Genomic DNA, 27,782 nt, shown 5'->3' with positions numbered 1-27,782 from the left:
TCAAAGAGACATAACAAGAAGTTTTACAGCTGGTAAAGATTATAAATAAATAAAGCAAAGTTATTAAGTTTATTTTTCCCATCAGTAGTGACAACATGAAAGATTTTTAGATTCTGGGAAAGGTAACTTTCAAAAGAAGGTTAAGAACGATGGGTTTAAAAGATAAAAGGGGAGAAATACATTTAAGGAAAGATTGAAAGCTGCATGAGGTGAGTGGCCATGTGAGATCTTGAAGGGTAGGCCGTACGAAGACAGGTCTGTGAACAAGCAGCCTCTAGCCACCGCTTGCTTGTTCTAGAAAGGAAGGTTTTGTTACAAGTCTTAGATTTCCATTTTCAAGTGAGAGGGAGAGAGAAGCTTGTTCCCTTATAGCAACATGGGTACCTTGTGCTAATATTACTGGATGTTTCATAGATTAAGAATCTATTGGGACTGTTTCCTGAGAAAGGGTGTTTATTTGTGCATCTAGCTAAGTAGAAGTATTTTGAGGAATGTCATAAGACTAAATTTAACAATGTAACTGTAATCTTGTGTGTTTATGTTTTCTTTTCTTTTGTTAATAAATGTTTTAATTTAATGTTTAAAATCTCCAAAAGTGGTGGTGGTGGAATCTTTACTTCTAACTTCAGTGCACATACCGTATCATAATAAAATACAAATTGCAAACCGTTGTGATAGCCTGACCAAGTTTCCCTTTGAGATTTGGTCAGCCCGGCAAATACCACCTGCCATATCATAACAGGGATGGAGAGAAATAAAGTGGAAGAGCATGTGTACCTTTCGTGACCTCAAAGCTGGGTCTATATCTGGGCATACCAGATTGCCGGGTTGCACTGAATATTGAAATATTGAACAGGTTAGAGATAGTTCTAAAGACATGTACATAACTGGTTTTCTTCCATTAATGTGATTGGAGGAAAATCGAATGTGCTCTTTACAGTTGTACCTCTGACCCACCTGATATTCACCACCTAGGTGATCTATGGTGCCGAAGAGCAGACCCAGGAAAATCTCCCTTTAAAACTATAAAGATAAGTAAAGAAGGGCAAAAAAAATAACTTCTATAATTACTTTACTTTCAGTGCTCCATTTCCTGTGGGAAAGGAAATAAGTATCGCACTGTTTACTGCATGACTAAAGATGGAAAGGAAGTAGAGGAAGAGAACTGTAAACATCTGGAAAGACCTAAAACACACAAACGATGCCGAGGAGGTAGATGTCCTAAATGGAAAACAGGAGACTGGGCACAGGTGAAGTATAAAACTTCCTGCAAATTGCAGAATTTATTTGTTTTAGCAGTTGGTTTCCTTTCCTTTCTTCTCAAAAAGAAAGAGATATAATAAAATTATAGACTAAGCTGCAGTCTATCTTTTTGAGAAAATAAGATGTTTTCCTCATCTTCTCCCCACTGTTCTAATGCTAGACAGGACTTATGCACATTCCTGTCTGTCTCCAGAATCATAGCTGCAATGGAATCAGACATCAGGATTTTTGGCTGCCATTTGAAGGTTAGAGGTCCTGACTGGATTTTAAAATTGGGGTTTGGGGAAACGCAATTAAAAATTGGCAGCACAGTCCTTACCTAAAATTCTTCAACTTTCTCCCCGGCCATACAGACTCTCTTACTGGTTGAGGTAGAATTATGGTGGGGTCAAATGTCTATGCAAAGTGATCACACTGTAATGACGCCCTCCTGACAGTGATGGTGCTGTAGTGCCTTAGTCTTATTTCCAACTCCTCAACCTGTACTGCTCAAACTCATATGCTACAACCAACTCTGTTTCTTCTTAAATTCCCATAAGTTATGGTGTTTAACTATAAATCATAATATAAAATCAAAGTAATATATAGAAATAGGGACAAAATGTATAACTTTACAATAGGTACTGAATTCCATTTGTGCATCCTGATCTAATTATGGTCTGTCCTCTAACTCCATTTCACTTGAAGATGAAATCTTGGGTTAAAATTTAATATGCTTAGAGCATGTAAATTTGGGAATATGTGTGGGGTTAAAATGGGCAAAGTTGACAGTATACAGAGAAGATGGCTCGAACCTGTCAACTTCCACATTTAACAGTGCATTAGGCTGCATGTGAGCAACTCCCTTGAGACAGATGGGTTATCAATTACAATATGTTAATCAGTCAAACTCAGCAATATTAATACAGATTTTGCCACTTGACTGGGTCCATGGGTTTTCCGGGCTTCCTGAAACTCACCGATGAAAGTAAGATGACAACACAGCGGTTGAAGACATGATAGGAAAATATGCCAATAAGTACTGACACCTCACACATACCTTCTTGCCGGCTTGTGTGAAAGGCTTTGTTTGCAGTACTTTTGCTGTGAGGTACCTTTGACAACTTTGGAGGTTTCTACATCGATCTGCACTTTGGGGCTCTGATCTAACAAATTAGTATGGGTGCCACTTGTCCTGTTTTTATAATGATATAAAGGTACCAATCACTTATAAAGGATTGGTAAACACATTATGGGTTCATCTGTTAAGACAAGGAACATGAGAACACCAATCACTCATAACAGATTGGGGAAACACGTTGTGGGTTCATTTGTTAAGACTAGGCACATGAGAACAGATATCCATGGATATAAAGCTTAAAGACACCAGCAGCAGAGCTGTCTGTGTGTGTGTCCTACTTAAAAGCAAAAGTAAAACTAAAACTGGCTCACATGACATACTTCTTTCTAGTGATCTCATGCTGCAATCCCTTAAAGGTATATTACAATATCCCCCTTTTAAAGAAACTCTCCGTCCCTTCGAAAGAAGTATATCTGCTAGTACGCCCAGATTTTAAAATGAACCTTGTCTGGAGGTTTCTTTAATTGCCCACAGTGATCTGTGAGATTGTCATTCTAGGATGTTGTACCTGGTTGCACTTGAGATCTTGTCCTCGATGCATTAGGACTGTACCATTATTGAGGAGTTGGAATGGATCTGATTTGTCCTCGGTTACACCTCACCATTGCTCCTTTGTGTGTAATGATTTCATAGGACTTTGGTTCCAAACAAATCCTTGTCACCTTGGTTGGTTGCCACATACCTTCTGCAGGATCCTGGATGTGAATTTGTTGTCCCAACTGTAAACTTGGCAGTTCTGTACCCGCCCTTTTATTGCACATGTTGGTCATCTTCTCTTGCAGTTTTAAAAGCTGCTTTCTAGTTTCTGAGAGAGTAGAATGAGTAAGAGTAGATAAATTGGTATGCACTGGTCTGCCAAACATGAGCTCTGCCGGTAATGGAATAGTTGCACTTGAAAGTGTTGTTCTCAGATATAACATTGCAATGTGTAGATCTTGCTTGATCTGTCTACATTTGAGAATTAGGGATTTCACCATGTGAAACATTTGTTCAGCTAGCCTGTTAGATCTAGGGTAGTGAGGACAAGCAGTAGTGTGATCAATATTCCACTTCTCACACATATCCTCAAATGGCTTACCAATAAATTGAGGACTGTTTTCCACCATGATCTCTCTAGGCACGCCAAATAAACTGAAGATAACACTTAGAATGTATATGACAGTTGTGCTTGACGTATTGTGCAATTGTCAAATAATGGGGTACTTGGTAAAGTAGTCAATGATGACAATGAAGTCAGTGCCATGGACATGAAACAGCCCAAATGTGATTTTGGACCAAGGATGGGTAGGAATTTCATGTGGAATCAGTAGTTCTTTGTGCTGATTTGGCATATGCTCTTAACATGCCTCACACTTCTGGATCACGACTTCAATGCCTAGCTCATCCCGGAAGGCCAAAATAGTCTCTCGTTTTCGTGGACATGCTGAATTGAATCAGGCCATCCGTCAATGATGGTTTTCCACAGTTTTATAGTGTAGAATCTTTCGCCATTTCCTAGCTGTTGGCATTTGCATTGTGCAAAATGTACCAGATCAGTTGATGGGCTTGCATTCTCCTACAAGTTGCAGCTCCCTTGAAACTGCCAATTTTGTCAAAACATTCTGGATATTTCGAGGTTAAGCCATGAACAGAGGTGATAGGAGTAGTTCCTGAGGTTGGTCTGCCGTGTGAGGTCTGACTGATTCCATGGATTGTCATTAATGTGAGATCACTGCATGCTGGAAGACCTACAATCACTGGGCCTTTAGTTTCCACAATGTAGAACATCTGTGACATCCAGGAGGGTTGATTGTATTCGCTCTCCAGGACTATGGATCCTGTGCATGGAATAAGTGAACCATTGTATGCTGAAAATTTCACAACAGTAGATTTTGCCAAGGCCATCCATGCCTGTGGACACATGTTTTTCAAAATTCGCAGGGGTAGTATGTCGCCATTTGCCTCTGTGTCAATCTTGGCCAATAACGAGTAGTTCCCAACTTTCTCAGGGCAGATAATTCAAATCTTGGCAAACACTTTAGATGATGTGATGGTATCTATGTTTTCCACAAGATTGACAGTGTGAAACCCATGATCACCACTCTTCGACTCGTCGTGCACATCATTTTCTGGTTTGTCAGTTACCTTGTGTATATGTTTCTGATGGAATACCAGATGGTCATTCTTACCGCTTGAAGGTACCTATTGTGTCTGTTTGGATCAGTGTATGGTTCCCTGTAGCTGTATCAGCCTTTGCTCTAGTGCACTGCCACTGCTAATGGCCCTTTCTGCCATATACCTTGCAGAATTTCTGGAAAGCTGGGCATTTCTTTGATGCATGCAGAAGGCCACACCTTCTACATGTCTTGCTGGATTTAGGCGTTCTAGTGAGTGCATCAACAATTGGAGCTGTACTTAGGACCCGTAAGCTTCATGGATATGGGAGGATTGTTTCGTACTTACGTCCATCCTCAAGTAGCCATTTGATACTATACGTCTTGGGCTTATCTAGCAGATTTTGCTGGAGTGCTTTCATGAGAGTAGATGCGATCACCAACTTAATAATTATGTCTGCTAGCTCTGCGTTGGAAATAACTCAGTATGTGCCCTTTTTTCTACATCTGCTGATGAAGTGGTCTATGGGTTCCATAGGCTGTTGTCAAAATGACATGAACTTTAGTCAATGAATATGGAAGTTCAACCTGATTCTGAGCCAGTCTTCCAATGTAGTCCATATCTTTTGGGGATCCATTAGCTCTCTTGCCGTTAATCATGATGTGTTCAGCCTGTGTAGACCTTCATTCCCAATTGCTAGGGGACTTTATATGGCTTGCTTGCCTGGTACAGATACACCTGAATTAAGAAACCATAGCTCTGTACGCTGCTTAATCATTTTGAATTCGGATAGTAGGTCAGCTGCATCCCAATTCAAACTGGGGAATTTGTGGACATTCTGACAATATCCCTTTGACCTTCCTTCTCCTATAGTACCTGGGATGAGTATTGCTGTAGCTGCTTTTGCACACTTTTCTGAAACTCTGCTCATTATAATCACAACCCTCTCTCGCCCAATTTTTATGACTTTTTTTTGTTTGACTAACCTCGCTAGCTATCGATCCGACCCAAGGTTACTTGCCTTTCTTGACTGAGCTAACCCGGTGCTGGACCACTCGACACGCTGTCCTACTCACCGCGAGGGATCCTTCTGCTTACCAGCTCTTTATTTGAGCACTATCCCAGCACTGTGTCTTCAAAGCTTTTCTGTGCAGTCATCATACTGCAATTTCAACACACTATGACATTGCAACTTCGTTGCAGTCTGGCCAAAATATCGAGGGTCATTTCATTCCATGTAGATATAAGTCTCTTCACCATGTCAGTTAGAAGGAACCACTGCTGCACACCATGTTGTCTTTTTATAATGATATAAATGCACCAATCACTCATAGGGGATTGGGTAAACAGTTGTGGGTTCATTTCTTTAAACTAGGCACATGAGAACAGATATACATGAATAGGAAGCTTGAACTCACCAGCAGCAGAACTGTCTGTGTGCGCACTCTGCTTAAAAGCATAAGTGAAACTAAAACTGGATCGTTTGACATATTTCCTTTTTGTAATGTCATGCTGCAATCCCTTAAAGACATTTTACAATACCACTTACCTGAGGTCCAAAATGAGACACCATATGGGCCAAGATGAGCAGTACCAGCAGGAGTAGCAGCTGCCTTCTCCGCACAGACCTGTAGCTCCACAGGAGAGAGGGAATCAGCCGAGAGGTGCAGCTCACGGGACCCACAGGCAGAGGATGAGCTTCTTTGACATATCAAAACACAAATGTCTCAGAAGAGTCGGGGCCTCAGGTCGGGTAGTGTCAGACATTTGCAGCTTGCTAAAATAAGACTTGCTGCCAAGTGGACCTGGTGGCCAAACTTTACCTCCGGCTGTCAAAGTCGCCAACAACCTTCAAATTCTTTGCCTCTAGATCCTTCCAGGGCTCTGGCAGAGACAGTTGCAGGATTTTGCAATCAGTAATTTACAAATGCATAAGATAGGTAACTGATAGCTCATTTTCTAGGACAGGCAATTATGTCAACTTTAAAATGAAGCCAGCCAGAATGAGCTGGCACTGGGGTTTGCAACTATGGCTGGATTGCCAGTGATGCAGAGTGTCATTGGCTGTATGCATGTGGCATTTAAGGTACCCCAGATCACCCAAGAGCATTCTTCAGCTGCAAGGCCTTTCACTCTATCAATGTGCAGCTGGTGTGCAACCACAAAAAGACCCCAGTGCACTTGTGCTCAAGATTCTCGGGTAGCTGCCATGATGTTTTTGTCCTGCGGCAATCCACCCCTCCCCAATCTCTTCACACCTCAAAGCGGACTTGCTGGCTGGCTGCTTGGAGTTCAGGGATACCCATTCAAAACATGACTGAAGGCATCCATGAGGGATCCAACCAGTGAGGCCCAGGAGTGATACAAGAAAGCCATATGACAAACATGTACAATCCAGCAAACCATCTGCATGCTGAAAATGCACTTAAGGTGCCTGGACAACTCTGGAGGCACCCTTCAATATGTACCATTCAGGGTCTCTAGAATGGTGGTGGTGTGCTGCACTCTGCCTAACATTCCTCAGCAATAAGGTTTGGACCTGCAGGCAGAACAAGACACAGAGCACTGAGCCTCTTCAGACAATTCTGAGGAGGAAGAGGCAGAACATGATACAGCATATCTTTCCATTCATCACAAGTGAAAATGTCACTTGCCAGCCAGCAAGCATAAAAATGAAAGATGGGAAAGTGGTGGAACGAGATGATATTTATAAGGCTGAAAAATAAAACAGAAACTTACCAATCTAACATATACTTTTACCCCTTCCTAGCTCTTCCCTATGCAACCCCTGTGGCTTCAGCAGGGATAGAAGCAGGCTGCTCAGACCCCTGCTCTGACTGTTGAGATGCTCTTGGCCAACATACTCTGGGGTTGGAGCCCTTGAGCATCCCATCAAAGACTCTCCACCTGTGTCTGTGCAGGGGAAGACTCAGCCATTGGGACATGAGGCAGCTTGTGAGGTACTGACTGACAGAGGGTGCAGGGGGCAATGGGTGAGAAAAGGAAGCACTTTGAGCCAAAACACCACTTCTATGTCTCCTTTCACCATCATCCCTCTGATGGCCCATCTGCACTTCCCTGTTCGCAGTGAGCTGGAGAACACTTTGCTTCAGATCAGTGGGGCAAATGAACGGCCAAAGCTAGGGTAGCATTTAAGTTGGCAGTCATGGTGTGCACAGGTAACGGCCAGCATGCACTCATTGGATTGCCACTTTTGATGTTCCATGCAGCTTGCCACTCTTTGCATGGATGAAGACACCAAAGCAAAGGCCTGTGCCATCATGCTATCGCATGCTTGAGATAAACTTCTCCAATCTCTTTACAAGCATGAAAGGGCTACTGGAATATCTGCTGGTACACTCACATTCTTAGATACTTGTCCAGAGTATTCTGTTCATTGATGGCCCCAAGATATAGTATCTGTGTCCAGCTAAGCAGAGCTTGGAGTGTCCTGCAACTGCCAACGCAGGCTCTAACACTGACTCTCTGCTGCTGCCCCTCCTCCACCATCTCCTCTTGCTCACTTGTGATTTGTAAGTCACCAGGTGAAAATCCAACTATCTTCCTTGCTGGCTCCACCAAAATGTGAGTATTTGAACTGGTGCATGGTCTGCATGACTCCTGTAAGATGCATTCTTGGAGTGAGTGACCTTCTCTGAGGATTCATCCTCATCCTCGTTCAGGACACTTGAAAGTTCTGTGGAAGATTAAAGACATGAATTCAAACTGTCATGGTAAGAATGTTTTAACTGATAATCATGCACATGACCATATTCCACTCATTGCTGACGTCAAGACAACTTGAGTCAGCGTTGACGCCATGTCGCTGCCTGATATTTAATTCTGTCACCAGTTAGCTGGGCAGCTCCCATCTCCCCATCACTGACATCCAAGCACGCCGCAGCTCCAGTGATGTCTAGTGTCTCCTCCTCTGCAGCTGTCAGTTGACAAATGGCTGGGGGGCCACCTCAGGTTCTCTTCCTCTCCCTGGTGCTGAATAGATAGAGAGCATCTATTGAGAGTGACTATGAAGGATAGACATGACATTACATAAACATGAGGGTGTGTGCCATCCCCATCTGGTGGATGGATAGATAGAGAAATGAAGAAGTACACAGACAGAGGAATGAATGGACCTGCAAGATAAGTTAGCATGAGGAGTACTTTGCTGAAGTAGGCTTGAGAAGATAGTGTGAGGGGGTTGTGGTGATACACATCAGGATGTAGCTGAATGTACCACTATGCTCACCTGTCCTGCTCTGCATAGGCCATTGAACCACTTTCAGCAAAATTCCATGTACGTAGCACCAAGCTGCTGTTGCTGATCTCATGGACAACTTCCATCTACAGTTTCTTTGTTTCACCACCAGACTTTTCCCTCGTGTTCCCCACCCCCCAGCTCTCAGCATTTTGGGAACTTAAAATCCAGCCGTTTTCATTGACCATGTGTGATGCTACGTGAAATCAACTGGTATTTTGTTAAAAAGACAGAGGGTTCAAATTTCCTCTCCATTTCCACAGCCTGCTGCATGAGTCCAGCTAATAGCTAAGTACCACAAAACACTGGGTCCTGACCTTGCTGGGAAATCCTGGCAGCCCTTGTAAATGACAAAACTGTGACAAAGCCTCTTCCTACCCATCAACACCTGCCAAGTTAGAGGGGAAAAGGGCTTCTTTTGCTGCTAGTACTCACCATTCAGCCCATAAAAGACTCAGCATAATATTGGGATTGGTGAGGGCAATATATCACCTGAGATTACTTATACCTACCTCCAGAAGGCCAAAGTGGACTCCATTATGCCAGCTAAGCAAAAGAAGCAGCCTGGATCCCAAAGCTTGAGTAAAAATAAAAATAAAACAATTTTGGAACAGTTACTTTACACAGAGGGTCAAAGACTGCAAGGGGTCTCCAGGGTTAAGTCTGGGTGCCCACATGAGACAGGTGAGCGTCCAACATGTGTTCATAGTGGCACACATATCCCCCTGGCCTCATTGCACATTGTCCACAAATTTTATCAGGCCCAATACTGCAGGCACATACTCAGTTAACTATCTGGATCACAGCCCATTGATTTTTTTGAGGACAGAAAGTAGAATTTTTTAATGCAAATCTCAATATAAACAGAGCAAACGTTTTTCTTGGTCCCAGTGGATGTGCCATTACAGTGTGTAAAGCAGCTCAATTTTTTGAGATGGGCATCTGATAAGAACTGTGTTGCTGCTGTCCTTAGAGTTGTAATCATTTGGTTTGACTATATTTTCCCTAATAGTCCAATTAACTTCACAATACACTCATGTTTCTCAAAAGTATTACGTTTTAGAGGAACATTAACTTCATCAATAACCAATAGTTTTAATGTAAACTATATATCATTTTCAGTTTGGTTCAATTGCCAAAAGTTCTTGTGGTTGGGATGTTATGATTATTTCCTTATCTATGTCCTTATAGGATTTCATTAGAAGCAAGCAACAGGCAACTTCCTTTCCTAATCTCTCACGAACAGATAGTTACTCAACTCTAGATTTCTGGAAAGTGCAATGCACACAAGTGACTTTCATGATTTCTCCTCTCTGCCTTCCCCTCATAGCTTCTTTGAAGCTTCACTAGTATTGAAAAATGTAAAATTCAGTAAAATTCATTGACCATAGAAAACTGCCAATATTGTAAATATAATAACCACATATGTAAGTAATCTCTTACCATGAGAAAGAAACAATTGACCTTGGAGCCTCTGATCAAAGGAAAAGAAAATTAGCGTTCTTGCTCCTGATCATTACAAAGTGACCTTTGCTGGGAGCACATTTGTTTGTATGTAAGGATGAGCTTAACTATGATGCCTCCCATGGTTATACAGCTGACCAATATTCACTGTCTGGGCTCATGCCTCAATTGTGAGTAATTGAACAAGATAATAAAGTGCCACCAGTACCTTTGAAATCATACTCAGCAAGTCACTGCTGTTGGGAGAGCAGAAGCCAAGGGCAGAACATTGAGGGAAATACTAATTAGATAATATTTATGTTTCTTGAAAACCTTTGGCCTTGCTTAGCATTTAGCTGTTCTTATAAACTGTACTGAAGCTTCCAATAACAATTTGTCTTGTGTAAATTTAGGATCTGATACATTTCACATTTCAAATTCAAGTATCACATATTTAAATATTAAAGTTTCATTTTGACAAGTATTGTACCAAATTTGGGGAAAAAATTGTTACTTTTGAAACCACTATCATCAGCAGTATTCAGTTTAATCATGCTGTATTGTTAATATACAGTTTTTTACTCCTTCTGGTAATGGTGTTCTCACAATAATAGTTAGGGAATTCCAGGATTCTGACCCATCAATGGTAAAGGAACAGTGATATATGTAAGTTAAAATGACGTGTGACTTGAGGGGATCTTGGAGATGATGATATTCTAACAACATTGCTACTCTTGTTTTTCTTGGCTGTAGAGTTTCAGGAGTACATTGTTAACATAACCTTATGTGTTGCTGCAGTTCACTGTGTGTTGGTGGTAGAGTGTGTGAATACTGAGTCCATTGGCAAGAGGAGAAAATCAAATGAAATGCACTGTCCTAGATAGTGTTGACATCTCGATACTGTTGTGACTTAACATCCAGACTGGTGGTGGGTATTCTATCACACTACTGACTTTAGCCTCCAGATAGTGATGGAGCTTTGAGGGGTCAGGAGATGAGCTATTCATCACAGAGTACCCAGCAGCTGTCCTGTTCTTGAACTTATGATTTGGCTGATTATTTGCAGCTTCTGGGTCAATGGTGATCCTCAGGATTTTGATTGTGACGGTCTTGGTTATTGTAGTGCCATTGAATATCAATGGACGCTGGCTGAGCCCTCTCTTGTTCGAGGCGGTCAGCATCTGGAAATTGTGTGAAGTGAAGTTTAACTTCCGTTTGCCAACCCAAGTCTGGATGTTACCTGCTGTGGTCTAGCATGGGCTGTCTTATCATTAGAGGAGCTGTAAATGGGTCACTGGAAATGTCAACAAACAGCCTACTCCAAGCCTTATAACCGATGGTAGGACATTGATGAAGCAGCTGAAGATGGTTGGGCCTAGAATGCTTGCGTGAGGAGATGCTACACTGATGTTCTGTGCTATGATGATTGTCACCATTTTCTTAATTTCAAACACTGGAATGTTTTACCCTTGGCCCCGTCCTATTGACTTCAGTTTTGCTAGGGCTCCTTGGTGCCATACTCAGTCGAATGCTGCTTTGATGTCTAGGTCAGTCACTTTTGCCTCACCAAAAGATCAATAACCAGAAGGCACAGATTTAAATTGTTTGGCAAGAGAACTAAAGGTGACATGAGGAAAAATTATTCATCAACAAGTGGTTAGGATTTGGCATGCACTGCCTAATAGGGTGGTTAAAAACAGATTCAATAGTAACTTTCAAAATTGGATAAATACTTGAAGGAGAAAACATTGCAGAGATCTGTGGAAAGAGCTGGGGAATGGGACTAATTGGATTGCTCTTTGAAAAAGCTGACACAGGCTCGATAGGCTGAATGGCCTCCTCCTTCGCAGTATTATTCTATTCAATGACATTCAGCTTCTGCATCCATATCTGGATCAAGGTTGTGATGAAGTCTGGAGCCAACTGACTGTGAATACACTCCTAAAGTTATTATGATTCTCTTCTATATTGCATATCTTTATAAATGTATATAAATATTTTTTTTAGCATTTTTTTTCTAAAGCAAATACGATTAGGACTCAGAGTAACTGAAATATTGATGACACAGATTTTTGATTAAACATGTATTACGATGCACAAGATGTTGTCCAAGTTTACTCTTTCATGTAAGTGTAATTGTACAATTCATCAGCTATTTCAGATCTACGTGTAAGTAGGACCATCAGATATTAGGATTTAAGTACACAGTCAACACTAGATAGTCGCGTGCTGTCAGGGCTACAAGTGCAGGATAATATCTGAACAGCCAATGGAGGAATAAAAGAATGTGGAATTGGGTTGGTATCACTTGGTATGTCTAATTATTTATAAGAGTATGACAAGAGTGCATTAGATTATTCAGCCAGTTAAGCTTGGTCCATTATTTGTAAATATGTTTCTCTTAATTTATATTTCTGCGACTGACTCTCATTTCATGGTTCAGTTTTAAGAATCTCTGTGCATTCACACCAGTTGTCTTAAGGAGTTCAAGAAGTTGCACATTATCACTTCTGGTCTTTAATTGTAGTTCTCACTGGAAAAATAATTGAAAGGTCTTCTTAATTGAACCCTTTAATAACCCGGCTGCAACAAAAACAAAACTTTTTGCATATTATTTTGGGGATTATTTAATGTCTTTCTGATCACAGCCCACATCAAGTTAATCTTGTTTCAGACTAGATGTTTTCTGCAGACCATAGAAAATGTATATCACATTCTGATATGCCTATGTTATTAATATGTGTTTTCAATTGCTTCCATAGGAGAAAGGGTAGGTAAATATACTAAGGATTGCTAATCGTAGGAATTGTCTTAACCACTGACTGTGCTTGATTGGACAGTGAGCATGCCCTTGGGCCACTAATTGGTTAATCAAGGCAAAATCAATTTTTGGTTGCTGCTCCTGACACAGTGCAGGGTGAAGACTTGCATTTGACCCTGCATTAGGGTCCTGACCCAAAATGCAAAATCCTGCCCCAAGTATAGTATTCAGGCCAAACAAGGTTGGAGGGCAGGGGATAATTAAACAGAATCATTAAAGGAGAAGGCAAGTGAGGTTGGGAGGGAGAAAGAGATGGGCAGTTGGGAGATAGAAAGGCAAAGGAGGAGGTATGGAAGAGATGGGGAGTTGGGAGAGAAAAGATAGTAGGGAGGGAGAGCAAAAAGGGAAGAGAGAAGGGAGAGCTTGGAGGAGGAGATGGGGTAAAGGTAAAGTGATGGAGGGGTACGGAGCAATGAGGAGGAACACAGGAAACATTGGATGAAGGGAGTTAAGTCAGTTAAGTGACGTTTTGATTACTGTTGCTGAGTGGGTGGGAAGCCGGGTTATTTGGCTGGTCAGTAGCACAGGGTTGAAGAGGTGAGATATTTGAACTACAATCACCAGAATGATGGTCAGTATAGGAAGAATATGTTGTTTGGCTGAGGGAATTGGGCAGGTACTGCCCGGTGGGGAAAATCACTATATTCCAGTTCACTGTCTGGGGGGTGTTTGTGTTGGCCCTTCCACATATCTACACTTATTGGTTGGTGGCTGGGGCGATCTAGTGTGGGCTGTACTTGCACAGTTAGGGTAATCAACGTAGAATCAGATTTTGCTTATAATATATTTATGTGTCAGTGGGGGGACCAGTCAATTTTGAGGGTCGAACCTCAATACCAGATGGACCACAGGCACCTCGCTCCAGCTCATTAGGCATGAAGATCGGGTAACCCAGAAGCGGATCTGGCCAGAGTAGGCCTGCAGGTGCATGGAAGAGGGAAACCTGATGCAGCAGCAGCGCACATTATTTTTTGTACAACCCGAAGGAGCACACCTGTTCCTCCTGCCTCACAACGATATTTTTTAAAAGCTTAATTTTACGGTCCTCCTTCAACTGGACCAGGCAGAATGTGGATAGCACATGCACTGCCTAGGTGTGCACCAAAATGGCAGTCAGAGTCCTATGAATGCGATAGGACACCAATTTGCATAATAGAAGGGACTTCCTGTTGAATCAAGCAAACACCATAGTCATCCAGCAGTAGGCTCTTTTGAAGATGTCATCGGCTGGATCAGGAGTGGGAATCTGGCAATGAGTTATTCTCCACTGTTCTATGAGAGTTACCATCCCCTTTCCATCAAGCGGTGCCAACAAAAGTCTTATCCTCTATTTCAACTCTAATTTTGTTGAGATTTCTTGGATAGCTCTCCTTCAAATTAGAATTTTATGAGCCCCTTAAAATACTTGTTCATTTCATTGTCAACTATTATTTTGTTCAAGAAGTCAGATTGCCCCTACCCCTTTTCACATTACTCAGTTTCATACTTAGGAATGGCTATCCATATCTTGGATAGTGAAGCCTAATGGAAATATTAGCATTTTGCTCCAGTCACCTTTGAATGTTTTGCAGCATTTCAGTTTTGTTGTACTTCTAAAGTTCTTCATAGACAGAATGCTGTATTTGTAATTATTTTTAACTTTGCATCACACACTTGACATTGAACCAGGCAATTAATGTACTTCTGATTTTTGTATTTGCAGCTTGGTCCATATTTTACAGATAAACATAATATTGGGTTACCTGGCTGTCTGATTTCAATTCCCTTCTCAAGTATTTGACAGCTCTCCAAGCAAGCCTGTTTAAGTTTAGAGAAGCACTTACGAACATACAGAATAGGAGCAGGAGTAGACCATTTGGCCCCTCAAGCCTGCTCCACCATTCAATAAGATCAAGGCTGATCTGTTTGTGTTTCAAATTCTCTGGGAGAGTGTCTTCAGAGTCTGTAAATAGGCATGAAGTTCCTCAGGCTCACCTTTTCGGGTGAATGCCCACGAGCTCTTGGTCTCACAACTTCAAAGCCATTCGTAACCATCTCTTCAGCCTCAGCCATGAAGGATACATATTTTTTCCTATTTTCCACTCTTCCATGTCCCTCTTGCTCAATGAATCACGTGTTATCAATTCCTCGCTATTTAATTCCTCACAGTGAAAATCACTAAGCTAGCCTGTGGGAGAGAAAAAGCAAGTGCCACAGTTTAGAGTGTGTTAGGACAGAGGAAAACAGGGCAATTTGAAGCAGCTGGAAATGAGAGTGGACTAATCTTTATTCTCCTCATCATCGTCATAAAGTACCAATAGAGAAAAAACTCCCCACATCCTTCTCATCATTGTCATCTTCTTCCGGCTGTGACCGCAGTTGCTATGGTGGATCTTCAAGAAAGGTGATGGAAGAATGGGTATGGATTACTCCTTTAAAATTAAAGCGATGTAGGTTGGGAATGGAAGGTTGTGTGTACATGTGACGATTCAAAAGGTGTTAATCATCAAATACTAACCTGGTCGTTGGCAAGATGCCATCGACCTTGCCATCTGTCAGGGAAATAGATAAATGAGTGTATATTAGCTACTTGACTTAGTCCTCAAAAGGGATGAGGGATTTCAAGAACAGGTGCCCTCTCTGGCAGCCTATCTCGGTGAGCATTGTGCACCAACATCACTTGCAAACAGGTAAGTAAATTAAGGGGTAAGCCTTGTAGTTGAAGAGTGTGTGCCATGTGACATGGGAGAGGTGAAGTAAGGGTTGAGAATGTTAAATCCATGCTCATGTCAAGTGTGGCTTGCCATTGGTAGTGCAGAATCAGTGTATTTCCCCTGTAGTGCTTGGCACAGTAGACCACAATCAATTTGAGAGAAAACTCATTTAAAAGGTAAAGTCAAAAATATGATATAAGTGGAAGAGATTTCTTGGCACATACGGTTTCATAACTGCAGTCCAGCAGTCTTACCATTCACCACTAATTTATTCCATGAGATGTAACACATATTTCAGCACTTTTCTATTTGGCACTATTATTTGGTTTTGAATTATAGCTTTTCCCGTCAATCATATGCACCTACCTATAAAGTTTCATTCATTATTCACCAGGTGGACAAGTGGCATTGACCAGCTCTTTTCACTTGGACAGTGTTGCTCATGAATCAATCACTAATATCAGTGACAATTGCCATAGGTTTCCACCCAGACTGCTAAGGTTCAAGGATAATGCATGGTAAAAGGCAACCTACCAAAATAAAAAAATTAGAAAAAATTGAAATTTTTCTTCACTGGTCAATGTAACACTTTATACATCTTTCCTCTTAGGCAGTCCCCCGGGATCAAGGAGTGCTTTCACTCCAGTGTGATGGGTTCTGAGATGGCCGATAAGTCCCATGCACAATCTGCAGATGCCACATGCAGGGGGAATAGTTCTTGTTGGGTTGGGTAGATGGATTGTTTGGAAGTTTGTTTGCCGTCTCCAACACCTCGACTTCGCCTCTACACACTCCAGAAGAAGTATTTGGATGTGTTCAGTGCCTTACCGGATGAGCCTTCTCCATTTTGGTTGTTCACAAGCTAGGATCTCTCATGAGTCAGTGGGGATATTTGACTTCTTCAGGGATGCTTTGAGGACATCCTTGAAATGCTTCTACTGTCCTCCTGGGAGTTTACTGCCACAACCTGAGCTGAGGGAGTATGGGTCAACATACCAACCACATGTTCTGCCCAGCAGAGCTGGTTTTCAGTGATTAGTGTCTCAATGCTGGGCATGTTTGCTTGAGAGAGAATGCTGCTGTTGGACTGCCTTTCTTGCCATTGATTCGGGGGATCTTGCAAAGGCACCAGCATTTTGCAGTGCCTACTGTAGGTTGTCCAAGTCTCCGAAGCATACAGGAATCTGGGAATCACTGTGGCATGGTAAACCATGACCTTAGTCTCGACTTTGAGATCCTGGTCCTCAAATAGTCTTTTCCCTAGTCAGCCGAAGACTGAGCTGGCACAATGGAGGTGATGATTAATTTTGTTGTTTATGTCTGCCTTCCTTGAGAGGAGGCTCCCAAGATATGGAAAATGGCTCACGTTTTTCAGGATCTCACTGTTGATCTTAATCAACAGGGGCTGGTGTTGTGCTGTGGAAGCTGATTGGGAGGGGACCTTAGTTTTCCACGTGTTAAGTGAAAGGCCCTTTTTCTCAAATGCTTCACATAAGGAATCAACAATGATATGGAGCTCAGTTTCTGAGTGAGCTCCCACACAAATGTCATCTGTATACTGAAGCTCTGTGACTGAGGTTAAGAGTGGTTTTGGTTTAGGATTGGCGTTGGTTGACCAGTTTCCTGTTTCTTCTGTAGATTATCTCCACATCTGTGGGTAATTTGCTGGAAGTGAGGAAACTGGGGCAGTGAGTTGGTGCAATGAAACAGCCTTGCTTGACCCCAGCCTTCACTGAGATATGGTTTGTGGTGGTTCTGCTCGTAAGGATCACAGCTGGCATGTCATTGTGGAGTCGGCAGAGGATGGTGACAAATTTCTGTGGGCAGCCAAATTTGAGGAGGATACTCCATAAGCCTTCACAGGAGACAGTCAAAGGTTTTTGCGAGGTTGAAAAATGCGATGTATAGCAGCTTGTGCTGTTCCTTACACTTTTCTTGAATTTGCCGTGCAATAAAGATCATGTCTGTGGTGCCTCTTGATGGGTATAAACTGCACTGCAACTCTGGAAGGAGTTCCTCAGCCACTTGGAGCGGGCAGTTGAGGAGGATCCTTGCTATGATCTTCCCTGTGACAGACAGCAGGGAGACTCCTCTGTAGCTACTACAATTGGGCTTGTCTCCATTCTTGAATATAGTCATGATCACAACGTACCCTGAGATTTCCCGCTATTTGCTTTGTTTCCCAGATGAAGGATATGAGGTTGAGCAGCCGTACCAGGACTGTATCTCCACTGTTTCAGAATTTCAGCAAGGATTCTATCTGGTCCAGAGGCCTTATTGTTTTCAACTGTCAAGTGGCTTAAATTTTTCAACCTCTCTTCGGATCAAGATGGTGCCAAGACTGAAGTGGGCTGATTAGTGAGAACATTCAAGTTGAAGACAGGGGGTGGAATTTTCCAGACACCCCCCACCGGCGGTGGGTTTAATTGCAGACGGGGGTGGATAATGGGGTCAGAGCTGAAAAATCGGTTTCCTGCAGTTGTAAAATGACAGCAGGGCTGCTGCACGCCCGCCCATTGTGGTGGGTCACCATTCCCACCAATGGCTAGTGTGAAACTGTTTTGCACCCTATTAATGGAATATAGATGAAGGCCTGACCAGTATCGCCACCCGCCTAATCATCCGCGCCACCAGCGCATTTTCACACCAGTCCAGAACACGTCTGTATCAACGTAATATGCAAACGTTGGACTTACCTGCAAGAAGGTCTCTTCTGATTGCAAAGATTGGAAGATGGAGGCCTCCAGTGACCGGACCCTGGAACATCTCATGCAGCAGTGGGTGGGTGGAGCATCAACCATCTGGATCTTCTCACTGAAGCTTCCAGGAGGTGGGTGTTCTCAGCGCAGCAGCTTCCAGGAGCTGGATCTTCAACCAGCAGCTTCTTCCAGGAGGTGAACCTACAAGCAGCATCTTCCTGGGTTTGGATCTTCAAGCTGCAGCTTCTTCCAGGAGTTGGATATTCAAGCTGCAGGTGGACAGCTGCATGTGTTACAGTTGGGCAGCAATAGTCTATACTGGGATGGGGAATAGACAGGGAGAAGATGAGTGAAGAGGTAGGACTGGTGTGGAGGCCTAGAGGGGGGTGGGTAAGGGAAAGAGAGATGCTGCGGGGGTCGTGGAATGGGTGAGCTGGTATGGAGCAGAAGGCTGGGAAGAGCCATGCTGGAGTGCGGGTGGGGGGGAAGTGGGTGTGAAAGGACATGAGGGGTTGGGTGTGCGGATACAAAGGGGCATGGGGGGCGTGCACGTATGAAGGGGCATAGGGGGTGTGTGGGTATGAAGAGGCATGGGGCTGTGCAGGTGTGAAGTGGCAAGGGGGCTATGCAGATGTGAAGGGCATGGAGGGTGTGCGGATGCAAAGTGGCATGGGAAGGTGTGAAGGGGCATGGGGGAGTGTGCAAGCGTGAAGGGGCGTGGGGGTGTGTGCAAGCGTGAAGGGGCATGGGGGAGTGTGCAAGTGTGAAGGGGCGTGGGGGTGTGTGCAAGCGTGAAGGGGCATGGGGGAGTGTGCAAGTGTGAAGGGGCGTGGGGGTGTGTGCAAGTGTGAAGGGGCATGGGGGTGTGTGCAAATGTGAAGGGACGTGGGGGAATGTGCAAGTGTGAAGGGGCATGGGGGTGTGTGCAAGTGTGAAGGGGCATGGGGGTGTGTGCAAGTGTGAAGGGACATGGGGGAGTGTGCAAGTGTGAAAGGGCTTGGGGGTGTGTGCACGTGTGAAGGGGCATGGGGGTATGTGCAAGTGTGAAGGGGCATGGGGGTGTGTGTGCAGGTGTGAAGGGGCATGTGGGGGGGGGGGTGAAGAGGGGAAGGGGTTCAGAGGGAGGGGTCTGTGCTGTCAATAGATATGTCCTGGGGGGACATACTCAGGGAATGGTGATAGGAAGAGATGGTGAGGGTTAAAGCGGGCAGTGGGAGGTTGAGGGTCCTGCGATGTCAGGTGAAGGGATGCTGAGGGTTGTTGGAGGGGAAGTGGGATGAGAAGCAAATTCTAGAGATCAGCAGAATGGTGGGGTGCGGGTCTATTGTAATGGGGAGGGATCCTCAGGAAGGTAAGGGACTTCCCCATCACCCTCCGTCCCGTGCAGGCGAATGTGGGAGGGTTGAAATGGGGAGGTAAAAAGTGATCCCCAGGGTCTCAGTCATTATGAGGGAGGGAGGGGAAAGGTATTTGACTTGGCCTAGAAGGTGATGATGACCATTGCTGCAAGCAACAATGCAGGACCTCATGGTGGAGCTCTCAAGATGCTGCATGAGAGTTTGGTCATCAGGGGTGGGCGGAGATGCAGGTCAGCTCAACTGGACAACTGAAGAGGAACCCCAGCATGTATTATTTACAATGCTAGGGCCCTAGGACAGACAAGAGTGTAAAGGGTAAAGGCTCAGTGTGCGCAGGAGAATTCTTGCATATGGCTCGCAAGGGTCTTGGCAAAGACCTTTGCCTCCCTGCACATGCCTGATTCTAGGACAAGTAGACCCAGCCTTGGATGTCTTTCAGAAGATGGTGTTAGGGGGAGGCGGAGGCAGTGGTGGCAAGCACAGGCTTAAGGACTACATCCCAAATAAACCACATGTGAAATCAAAAGTTCTCAATTTTCCTTTCCCTAACACTTCTTCTAAGTGCTCCCCCGACATTCGCAGCAGGAGTGGAGGCAGCCTGCTGACCAGATTACCCTGTTGTCCTCAAAGCCAATCAAGCTCTTGAAGTCGGGCTGGCCCCTCCCGTCTTCTCCCTCTGTCCCCTATTGTGCCGTAACTTTTCCTGCACAAACAGAGAAGAAGAGGTTGAGAGCTCTTGGGTTTCATGAATCTTTCTCGGCCTCTGAAATGCTCAGCGCTGCCTGGTCAGGGGGGCGTGGAGGAGGGCAAGCATGGAAGTCAGCGCATGCACGCAGGTGTGCTCACTGAAAGCTCCCTGAAGGTGCAGAGCTGCCTCAGGGAGCTGAAGATTTTTAACTTTATAAATAAGGATTTTAAAATTAAGGAAAGCATGCCCCCTCATGTGACAAAGTCACATGAGCAGGGACATGTTAAAAATGAGTTTTAAAAGTTTTTTAAAATCACTGGTCGAAACCTCATCCTGCTCGTGGATGAGGTTCCGCAAAAAGTGCAAAGGCCACTTGGCCTTTTTGCCCATCTGCCAACCATAAGGTTGGATGGCCAGCGAAAAATTCAATTCAGTTAATTGATTTAGGGGCCTTAATAGGCCTCTTAATTGTCGGCGGGCGTGCTGCTGCCTCTCATGCGTGCCTGCCAACTGAAATATCGCGCACTATTTTTCTCTCACGTGAGTCGGGTGCGCGCCCGCCTGACAAGGGAAAAATTCTGCCCTTAAAGTATTTTGGGTCAGTCTCCTGCCTTTCCCCCACCATTGCAGTGAGTGAGAGACTTCTGTCTCCTACTTGAGTCTGTGTCAGGTTACAGGTTCGACTGTTTCAGCTTCAGTCTGCTACTGGCCACAGGATACATATGCATCTGCATATCATCCAGCACAGATCATGTTAATGTCTCACAGTAGAGCCCGACCTCCAAGGCCCCGTTCTGCCAAGACCGTGTGGTAGTTAGCGTGCAATTATCACGCCACATCAAAAAACTCTCACACAGGCACCTTCTACGCACTGGTCGAAATGAAGTTTCGGACCTGGAAAGTCAGGACCTTCATGGACAAGCCAACAGTGACAGACATAAGCACCACACCGCCATCATAGTTCAGGAACTCAGGTGCCTGGACATCGACAATGCTGCCTTAAGTGGGACACTTCTTTCAGGAGAAGGAAAGAGACAGGCCTCTGGAAGGGCCTTCCAGAAGTGAATGACACCTCCATGAGGTGAACTTTGCCATAAAATATGAGCTTGTAGGTGCCTCAGCGACGCCCCCTCTTGGATAAACAAGCACCTCATGACTGAGCGGCTCACCCTAATGAGGAATAAGCATGCCACAGTCATCAGCGCATATGCTCCTACACATGAGACAACAGACAAGACCAAGGAGGGATTCTACACTAACCTAGAGCAATCCCCAGCCTGAGGTCAATCCCAGCAGGCGTCAAACTGATCCTCTACGGAGATCTCAATGCCAGAGTTGGGAAGGACATGAATCTCCGGAAGGATACAATAGGCATGGAAGGAAAATGGAAAACAAATTCCAAAGGAGACCTCCCCCTGACCAAATATCTCGGACACGACCTGTTATAACCATCACCCTTTTTCACCAGTGAGACAAACACAAGACCTCACAGCAACACCCCAGTCCAAGCGCTGCCACTTGCTCGACTACATCACGGACATGTCCACATCACCTGCATCATGACGAGTACTGACAACTGCTTGACTGATCACTGCCTTATCCAATCTATGATCTTCATCAGCCTGGCCCCCAAAACAGTGAAGGCAACAGAAGCAGTGCTGCAATAAAATTAGCATCGAAGGTCTCAAACATCCCACCAAGGTGGCCCGTCTCAGGCTTCACCTCACTGCCAACTTCTCCATCTCCAGCCACCAGGACACATTGTGCCATTAGTGCCTGGTCAAACATAATACCCATCATAACAAGCACTTGTGAAGAGGTCCTTGCTCTTTCTACCAGGAAACATTGTGACCCGTTCAACAAAAATGACCAAGAGATACAGGGCCTAATTTTATATATGTATTCTGACCCAGTACACACAATACTAAACCAAGTCAGCCATGGAATCAACATAGTATATTTTGGGCCAATTTTTTGTGGTTTTCTCTCAGGAAATGCTTATTCCCAAGTATAAAACACAGGAAAGATGACAGTGACAGATGTGAGAGTGTACACCACATGATGGCAGAATATGGTTGAAGCGAACCCATTAAATTGAAAACAGTTTGAGTTCCAAAAGCTAGAAATTGCAAGTACCAGTTTAATTCCCACATTTTAAATTGGAACTAAGTTAGAACATCCTGTTCCGACACAATAACATGCTGTTTCCATATATTATTGCTAACTTTACATTAGAAACATGTTTAATTCTGAAAAACAGATTGCCTTGTGAGAAAAGGCTATAATGTAATAAATCCTCACCCTCTGATGACAAATCATTTGTGAAATAGGCAAATTTGGTGCATGATAAAGAAAATGCACATATGAATCCTGTGCACAACCCATTAAGCCCGTTGCATATGGAAACATGGCGCTGAATGTCTAGGTCCCCCTTGGAAACTAGTTATTGCAAATCAGGAGTCAGGCTTGCTCTTCTTCAGCAGTCACCATGGCCTAACGCTAAGCAACAAGTGGTAAGTTTTTTTAAAACAATTGCTGTGGACCACTGCCTTTCCCATATTTTCAGGTTTCACTGCCATTAACAATTCCCCTGGCACAAATATCAAAGACTATGAAACGAAGAAAATTTAAAAACGAGTGAAATTAGGAAACACTTCCCACACCCACACATACACACACACACACGGTATACCAGGGAAAGTGCTGCTGCTCATCCTGGCCCACACAGAGTTCTCTAGAATGTACAAACCTACTACAATCAGCTGCATCCGTCTCCGTTAGGTGCCAGATTTCCCGGGCACTGAGAAAGCCAGCCAGCAGCTGTAAAGTTTAAATCAGGCTTCCAAATGCACTGTGGAGATCCTATTTAAATATTGTAATGACGTTTTCTGCCTATCACAAAGACAGGGCACATGCATGCCACACAACTTGCAGCTTAAAAATGGCGGGCTGGGAACACATTCCCTGATTTTTAATTTTTACACCCCTCCTCCCCATTCATTTCCACCTGTTGTGGGGGCAGTTAATATCAACCCTGATATAATGAACCTGTTTTTATATTTATTAAAAAAACAAATATCTATTTCCTTTACAATCGCAACAAGCACTGCAGTCTAAATGTAACAACATTTTAGGCATTATTAAGACAGTGTTAAGAACATCAATGGTTGTTGTTCACTCTAAACTTCCATACATGTTTCTTGGCTTAGGATCGGTTTTGCACCTTTTTCCTCCTGGAACATTTGTGAGTAACTGATTTACACTCGCTTTATGCCAATATATCATGATGCACAAATTTCCTTGACTGTTTACACCACTTTCAAGACCACCCGCCAAACTCACTCTCTCTTATTTACATAGTTCCATCGCCCATGCAAGAGATCATGTAGATTTCTTCGATTTACATAAATATATACTCCCAAAGATTTAGGTACAGTATAACCTGAAGTCACCTGATAACTGGCAGGGGACATTGATTATGAGGGTAGGGAGATCTATCAGCTCGGGCGGCCCTTACCGCTGGCTGGGGGCCCTTCCGAGCCCACAAGGAGGCCACCTGAGGTCTCCCGAGATGGCAAAGTGCCCACCCACCAGTGTCGGCAGGAAGAGGCCCATGTGGCTCTTAAATGGCCACTTAAGGGCCTTCAGCCTAAGGTCAGCCAGGCCATCCACCACTTTCCCTGTCACTGGTAAAATGCCAGCAGTGGTGGGAAGGTAATGGACATGCCATCGCCACTACCTCACTGATTTTACCCCTTGCCCCCACCTCCCCTACCTCCCAGCCTGCTCCCTGGGGCCCTTGCAAAATCCAATCCCAGCAATCTCTCCACACCTACCTTGTCCAACACATTCATAACTTTAAAGACCTTTATCAGGTGCATCGCCTCAATAGGTTTTGGCTTTTCTAATGTACAATGCCACAACATGTTCAGTCTTTCCCAGTAGCTGTAATCTCTCGGGTATCATCCCTGTAAATCTTTTTCATGCTCTCTCCAGTGCTTTGATGTCCTTTTTGTAGTATGGAAACCAGAGCTGTATACAGTATTCTTTAAGTATGGTTTGACCAGTGTCCTACACAAGTTTAACAAAATTTCACTCTTTTTGAATTCCAAACTGCTAGAAACAAGTCCTAGTGCTCTGTTAGCGTTTTTAGTCACTTTGTGAACCTGCAATGCTGCCTTTCTTATAATAATGGAAGAGGAAGAGTTAACAGCCAAAGCAAAAAGCCTACATGTGAGGTGCCATAACAGAACATACCTGCCCACTTGCCATTGTCCCGATAAAAGCACATCATTCACACTTGTTTTATGCTGGTTTCTATGTTCCAGCACAAACAAATAAGCACTGCAGGAAATTTTGCCTTAAGTCCACACTGGCAAGAGTGATGCAGAAACCAGTGTAAATTTTGGTGTAATTTCTGCATGAAATTCAGGAAATTATAGGCATTATGTATGTTAATGGAGCATTGCAACATTTTCTTTACAATATATTATGGGCTTGATAAAAATACAAGTTTTTGAAATCAGTTTTTTGTCTGTTTTATTTCATCCAATATGAAGTTGAACACTTTATGTAGGTCGCTAATCTATTTTTGTATTGTTTCTTTGCCTATTTTATTTCATTTTCACATTACTTGCAATTTTGCACTTTTCATGGTACAGTTTCTGTGACAACTAACACACTGGCCTGAATCTTCGGCTCGGCGAGCGAGGGCGGGGCCCGCTCACTGAGGCATAAAATGACGTGGGGTGACGTCGGGCGTGCTTCCCGACGTCACCGCACGTCATTTAGATTTTCAGTTCGGCGGGCACGCGGTCGATTTGGCTATGCGCCCACCAAACTGTCAGAGGCCTATTAAGGCCATTTAAAAAGACAATTAAGCAATTACCTGAGCTGCCCATCCAACCTTAAGGTTGGCGGGCAGGCGAAGAGCCCAGTAGGCCTTCGAGTTTTTCATGGAACCTCATCCACTGTCGGGATGAGGCTTCAAGAATGATTTTAAATTTTCACACAAATTTTTATTAAAATTAATGCACATGTCCCAGCTCATGTGGCAGTTTCACATGAGGGGACATGTCATAAAAATTATTTCTCCACTTTATTAACCTTTTAAAACTTCAGGGAGATTTCTGTGCTCTCTCGTGCAGGGAGTGCTCAGCGCTTCTGGGCGGGCGACATGCTGGGCGGGCCTTAATTGGCCCGCCGATGTAAAATGGCTGCGCCGATCGGGCCCGTGCCTGTCCGCCCCCGCACAACCCCCACCCACTGAGCCATTTCGCTTTTCTGTTTCTGCCTAAGTACATAAATTCACATGGAACAAAGTGCATGTATCAGAAAATCACAGGCACATTGACCACGAATTTCAGCTATGCACTGCTAATGGTGAGATATCTTTTCACAGACGTGGACTTGGACAATTTAGCATTAGAATTTAACATCTGTTCTGAATGTAACAGCATTCCCTGTGGCGCCTGAACATACACTAGCATTATCATGGCACAGCATCTGCACCCTCAAAACAAAGCATACATATGTATGGCTACTGGTATGGTGGAATATATGAATGGGAGTAAGCCATTCAGCCCATTAAAGCTGTTCTGCCATTCAATTAGATCTTAGCTAATCTGTACCTCAACTCCAATTACATGTCTTTGTTCCATATTCCTTGATAACCTTGCCTACACAAAATGTATTGCATAGGGATGAGGGCATGTGGGGTCATATTCGTAAATTGAGTTTTTCACAAATGTCACTCAATCCATTTGCCCCAAATACTCAGTGTTCTACAGATGGATCAATAAATATTCCAACATGAAAACTAGGGGCTGAATTTTATGGGGGCGTGCAGGGAGAGGGGATGATATTGCTTGCTCCCCCCTTTAGAAAAGTCAGTCAGTTTCTGATTTTAGCCCCGCAGCAATAAGATGCTGTGAGTGACCTTAACTACCCGAGAGTGGGACCTCCGTCCCTCAGTGGAAAGAAGTCTCACCCTTGAGCTGCCAGCAATCTGATTGGCCAGCAGCTTTTGTAGTCCCAGCAGCACCAGAACTCAGCAAACAGTCCCACAAAGAAGATCAGTGGCAACTGGACCCAGGTAAGTCCCGCATCTTTTGGGTGGGGAGGGATCAGCATCCTGGCCGGTTGTCGGGGGGGGTGGTAGGCGAGTTTTGGAGGCCATGTGAGCAGGCACAAAATGGGGGGTTTGGGTACTATCTTAAGTATTGCTCCTGATGCACAGCAGGGCAACTCCCAAAGGATGTACCACCCTTTTCCTCCTTGCCCTTACTCTCACCTGCCTTCCATTGCCCAGCTTGGTATGGCAGCGGAGGCGGATTGAAGTCCTTAAGTGATCATTAATACCCATGCCCCGTGTTATGGGGACCAGGTCGGGAGAGGGTGGGAAGGAAGTGGGCTACCCACACATCATATTTTACATGCCCCCCTCCCCAACCCTGCCAAAAATACACGCTGCCAGGGACCATAAAATCCAGCCCCAGATCCTATTGGAGATTCAAATTGATTGCTGTTTTTTCTTCAATGCTAATGAAAATGCATTCTCAGGAAATGTATATTTCACAATTCCCATGGTTTTTTTTATAGCAAGTTGAGAATTACAGTGGAACATACGTATTTCATCCATAATTTGAGCAAAAGGAAAATAGAACTTGACACATGCACAGCTGGAAACCATATATGACTTTGAAATTAAATATGGCCTTTCTGGTTTAAGTACAGTTTAAAGCAAATCAGTACCATTTACTATTTACACTTTTTAAACATCCTGTTTAAACCTTTCTGAAGAAACCCGTGCTACTTGCACTTTTGACATAGACAAGTAGACGACTTTCTGGTGTACAGTTCCTACAGTTTCAAGGAAAGTTACTGGTAAAGCTAATCTATCAATAAATTCAAAATGTCATTAGTACTTTGAAAAGTAAAGACCACAGGGCATGTCATAATTTTAACGCAAATCAGAAAACATAATGTGTTCTACTTGCAACATTTAGAATAACTTGAATTTTAATTGTTCCAAAAAAGGTTGTAGACTAGATAGGTTTTATGTGGCTTAACAGACTCTTACTTCAGAAAGATTTTTGTTGCTACAGCAAAAAGACCAAAAAGTATTTTTACCCTCCCCCATGTACTGGGCAGAGTTCCCAGATTCCTGACTGATATAAATTACAGCAGTGATTGCAAGTTGCTGAAGTAATTTAAGTAAGTGCTCTTAACTATTGATGTAAGTTATTCTAGTGTTTATTAATTTAATTCATTTTGAAGTACATGGTTAACGTCCAGAAGTTTGCTTTGCTGATTTTAACGAATTGAGTTTTGTTCTACCCAAAAG

At 43.7% G+C, this 27,782-nt stretch overlaps 1 protein-coding gene and 1 long non-coding RNA gene across 3 annotated transcripts in view; one reads left to right on the top strand and one right to left on the bottom strand.

The window, feature by feature from the left end:
• adamts9 (ADAM metallopeptidase with thrombospondin type 1 motif, 9) overlaps positions 1-27,782 on the top strand; it is a 306,177-nt gene that overhangs the window by 232,447 nt on the left and 45,948 nt on the right. For both annotated transcript variants that reach the window (XR_013576832.1, XM_078543655.1), the window contains exon 29: positions 1,083-1,250. Coding sequence is in view for 1 of the 2 variants with exons in the window: in XM_078543655.1 (XP_078399781.1) it covers positions 1,083-1,250 (168 nt within the window). In the remaining variant the exon portion in view is untranslated. The remainder of the gene's footprint in view (positions 1-1,082; positions 1,251-27,782) is intronic.
• The window catches only part of LOC144681736 (uncharacterized), a 56,983-nt gene that overhangs the window by 28,639 nt on the left and 562 nt on the right, over positions 1-27,782 (bottom strand). The window lies entirely within an intron of this gene.

This window comes from Cetorhinus maximus, chromosome 6, assembly GCF_964194155.1.
Source record: "Cetorhinus maximus chromosome 6, sCetMax3.hap1.1, whole genome shotgun sequence".
NCBI lineage: Eukaryota > Metazoa > Chordata > Chondrichthyes > Lamniformes > Cetorhinidae > Cetorhinus > Cetorhinus maximus.
Note: the sequence above shows the minus strand (reverse complement) of the source record. Positions and strands in the feature narration are given on the sequence as shown.